Genomic DNA, 4,488 nt, shown 5'->3' with positions numbered 1-4,488 from the left:
TTGTTTTTTTCAAAGGCAGCAAAAGTAGTTACAAGTTGTTTTTATTTATTACTAAAAAAGAAAAAAAGAAACAACAAAAAAACACCTGCAAGAACAACTATCTTTTTCTTAAAATAATTTCTCTGAAAGTAGCAGACTGTACACGTTTTACAAGAATAAACAAACTTCTCTAATATTTATCCACAAACTGGGAGTCAGAGATGATTAGTGCAAATTTCTGCTGACCGGCAGCATTTATTCTACAAACTTTGGGTAACCTAAGTGGTCCATTAAAGAAAAACAAATATCTTCAATCAGTCTAATTTCTTCCTTGGGCATGTTTTGTTTCCAGGCATGAATGCTACTTGGTGAAATTTCCCCCTCATAAGGAAGATAGAAAAGACTGGTGGAGGTGGCAAATAATATTTGGTTTAAGCTAGCAGGAGAAAGAGGCATACCAAGAAAGGCAAAAATTGTTTCAGCCATCTTCTGAGGAAAGCTCACAATATCTTCAAACTTGACCATCTGATAATTTGTTGGCAGCAAATCGCCATTTATTCTCAGTGCTGCTGCTGTGTTTGCAAGCCATAAATAGGACAACACAGAAACAGCATTTGAATTAGATTTTGAAAGTTCTTTTCTTAATGATTCATATTCAAATGCATAGCCTTCATTTAGACTACATTTTCCTTTATGATTTTCCCATTTGAACATTGCAGCCAAGTGTTGTGGAACTTTTTTCAAGGAGTAAAGACTCGGCTTATTTTTGTACAACATGGAATAAATCCATGCCCGTGGGTCTCTTACTACATATAATGCTCTCATTGATGGTCCTAGGATTTCCTGAAAGAAGGGAAGCTTTAATGTCCAGCTCCCACTACTTAAACTAAGCACAGGTCGTGCACTAGGATAATAGACAAGGTGTCTTCTCAATTCCCTAATATATTCAGCATCTTTATCTTGACTTGCTCTTGCCCTGATTCTCTGCTCTGATAGAGATTCTCTCTTTTTTGATTTCTTCTTTTTGTCCTTGCTTATGGCAGAATGCTGAGTAATTTTACTTCTGCTGGCTTCATATAAATGAATGTTTTGTAAATGTAATTTTGTGTCTCGGACTAAAGACTGGAGCCACCCTCTGAGAAGACGAAAATGACCATTGTGGACATCAGAAGCCTTCCATTCACATGGATCTACAAAGGAATCAATTTCAAATTCACTCTCAGGAATTTCTAGATAGGCTGTAGGTATCCTCATATATAAGAAATCACTGCTATTGAAAAACACCTGTTTTAAAATTTCTGCACCAGAAGCAGGAAGCGAAGTAATTATAACATCTGGCAAAACAACGGGGTTCCCTTCTAATTGTTTGGCTTTATTGCCTTTATCATGTTCTAGCCTTGTCAAGTCACTGCTCCATTTCGCACAGATGGGCTGGGTACACATGCTCCACACATCCACCAATTCAATAAGCCACAACGTGATAACTAGTATAAGGATCCAACGCAACATTTTACTGAAGGATATGTAAAACTGCCACTGAAAAGCCAGTATGACCAAACTAACAGCCAAGATTAACCCTGCGATTATGTTCACTTTGAATCCAAATGGGAAAACCACCCTATTATTTTTAATTAGTTTTTCCACAGATTCAGTACCTAGACCAAACTTGGTTACTTTGTTTTCATGAACTACTTTGGCAAAACCACCAAATCCCAAGTAATCAAACCTGGTCTTTAAATTCTGATGTTCAGTCACAACAAAGACCGTATTTTCAGTGTTGTTGACACTGAGTGAAATCTGAAATCCAGACTTTGCATTATCAGTGAGCCTGCAGTTAGAAACATTGACATATGGGCCATAGAAAAGGTAAACAATCCTTGCAAGCGTGCTTTTCATTGGAAAGGTAACATTTACAAACTGAGTCCATCGCTTTTTGAATTCAGCAGCTTGTTCTGCCTCTTGTATCCTAGCAACAGGACTACTCCCATGATGATCAAACCAAAACATCTTGTAGTGGGCATCCCACACATCCATCATAGCTCCGTTGTATTTGTTCTTAAATTTATAGGGTATGTATTTAAAATCAATGTCAAGATTATGAAAAAAGGCACTGACAGAATTAACAGGAGAGTCTTCCTCCTTCTCAATATGGTCTACAACTAACAATGTCTGAGAATTTAAGAGCAGCAAAATGCGATATACGCTTTTCAATTTCATTGCTGATGTGTAAGCAGAGACCGCCTCACCACTCACAAACATCATGTCCCCAGACTGGGAGGCTGTTATAATTTCTCCAGTTGAGTCTCCAACCTCATGACCAATCCACTTCAGCCACTGGGCACATTCACCAAGCTGTCCCTCCCAAGGCTGGTTGCACTGGCTAGTAGGAGATGGGGCAAACACCAAGACATTGTTCAGGTGGCTGAGTTTAGGTCCATAGAGAGCCTCAGATACAAACACCTGTCCATTGGGAGCAAAAGTGAAAGAGTTCTGATCAGGATGTTCATGTCCTGGATTGAAACTCCTCCACCCATCAATCCAGGCATATGGTTGAAAGTGGACAATATCGTAGACAGCACGTCCACCGAGTTTTCCAGACTTGAAGGACACAAAGGTGTTTGTCTGGCTGCTTGGCAATCCAGCCCCATAGGTAACAACTCCCCAATTAGGAAACACATGCAATTTAGCAGTGCCATAGTCAGGAGGTGGTTGAGGAGTGATTTCAGCAGCATACCATATAAACTCGGTGTGCAATGTGCTCCACCTCTGTGCAGTGGATGGCACCATTGGTCCATCTTTGGGTCTGTGTTTTCTAATTTGCTGTGCCAACCAGTTGCCAGCTCCATTCTTCATGATAAACTTATCCAAGAAAACCAGTTGGCTCTCAGGACCATAAAACCAGTTGTAATTAGAATCTGCTATGCCCACAGTCCTTTGAAAGCCTGGTAATAGCGTGGAATAGTAAAACCAAAAGTGCATTTTGAGCCAATTATTTTCCAAGTTGTTAATACCAAAATGACGCTGGGCCAGGAAAACATACTGGGTTATGGACTTAGCTGTGTAACTCCCATAAGCTACTCCCTCATCCAGAGACCCATCTACAATATGATTAAGCAGAAACATTGTTTTCTCCATCACATCAACAACAGTGTGTTTCCAAACATTTGCTTGAGATCCGTCATCCACCCCTGTAACTAAAGCTCCAGTGAGCAAAGCAAGCATATTGGTTGCCTGATGATTATGGAGAAGCTGCTTTCCCCAGGAACGAACCTTTGAGTATTCATACATTTCCTCACTTGCAGACCGTATCTTCTCCAGGTATTTTTGTCTTCTCACATTTTCCAGTGAATTATACAAGAAGTCATAAGCAGTGGCAAATCCAGTTAGGGAGTGTCCCAGTGGCACTTCATCACCAGGTGCACTCTCCACTAACCAGTTTTTGTAACCAGCCATTCTGTCCATATATTCTAGGGCAAAATCAAATGCAGCTTTATCTTCAGGGCACAGCAAACAATAAAATGCTAGTGGTGGCAGATTGTTACCATAAACCTCATTCCACTTTGCAGCAAAATCAACATGCTTGGGTGGAGGTAGGTAGTATAATGGGTTGGATAGCATAACTATCACTGCACTTCTAATAGCTCTAAATAGATGTGAGTGGCTTGTGTGAGCTTTCTGCCTCAGTGCATGGACATCTTCAGCATCGAAATACAAATTTGGATGAAGAACTGTTTTTTTCAACTTCTGCTCAGCACCAAGACCTTCAAGTTTCTGTTTCTCATATTGACCTACATTTTCCATGAAAGTCACCCAATCTGAGTAATTGTTTACAGATTCTTCAAAAGTGAAGACAGCAAACATCATTAATGATAGAAATAAGGTATGCCCTGTAAGCATCAGAGCCATGATCCATTAGGCAGCTCCTCTTCCCCAGGCACGCACTTCCTAACAAAACACGATGTTCAGATATCAAGCTTTGATCCAGTTAGCACAAGCATGAGCATCTTAAGGCATTTTTTTCTTCAAAGAAAAGATTTAGTGTTTACTGCACATTCTAACAGATACTCAGATTACTCGTAATTTGAGCTACAACACTGAAATAACGAGGCTGTTGAGAACTTAAATCTCAGGTGCCTTGCCTGTTCACATTTTTCTCAAATACAACACTACAGTCAGTATAAGCATTAAAATAGGGAGAAAGTAAAATCTCCAAGATAAACATACAAAATTCAGGTTGACAATACACAGTCAGAAACTGAAAGAAACCAAAACACTATTCTTTGATAACTTGTAAACTTTGATTTGAAAACAGGAATCAGAGCCATACATTTTCTGTGTTAATACGTTCAATCAGGTCAAATTTCACTCCTATAGCTGACCAAAAAAAAAAAAAAAAACCCTTCACTGATCACAAAAAGATATAATTTATTCAAAACAATGGGTTGAATTTGATTATTTAGGGAATTTACAGCACTTGGAAAACACACTTAAAAACTGAAGCTACTTTCT

General features: G+C 39.1%; 1 protein-coding gene across 1 annotated transcript; it reads right to left on the bottom strand.

Moving 5' to 3' along the window:
- Window positions 1-234: 234 nt before the first annotated feature.
- Window positions 235-3,885, bottom strand: DSEL (dermatan sulfate epimerase like; the record flags this gene model as incomplete). Its single annotated transcript, XM_084281454.1, has 1 exon — window positions 235-3,885. The coding sequence occupies one exon, from the start codon at window positions 3,883-3,885 to the stop codon at window positions 235-237; it is 3,651 nt and encodes a 1,216-aa protein (XP_084137580.1).
- Between the last annotated feature and the right edge of the window lie 603 nt (window positions 3,886-4,488).

Source organism: Netta rufina (assembly GCF_964035555.1).
Source record: "Netta rufina genome assembly, chromosome: 2".
NCBI lineage: Eukaryota > Metazoa > Chordata > Aves > Anseriformes > Anatidae > Netta > Netta rufina.
This window is presented reverse-complemented; position numbering and strand designations above follow the sequence as displayed.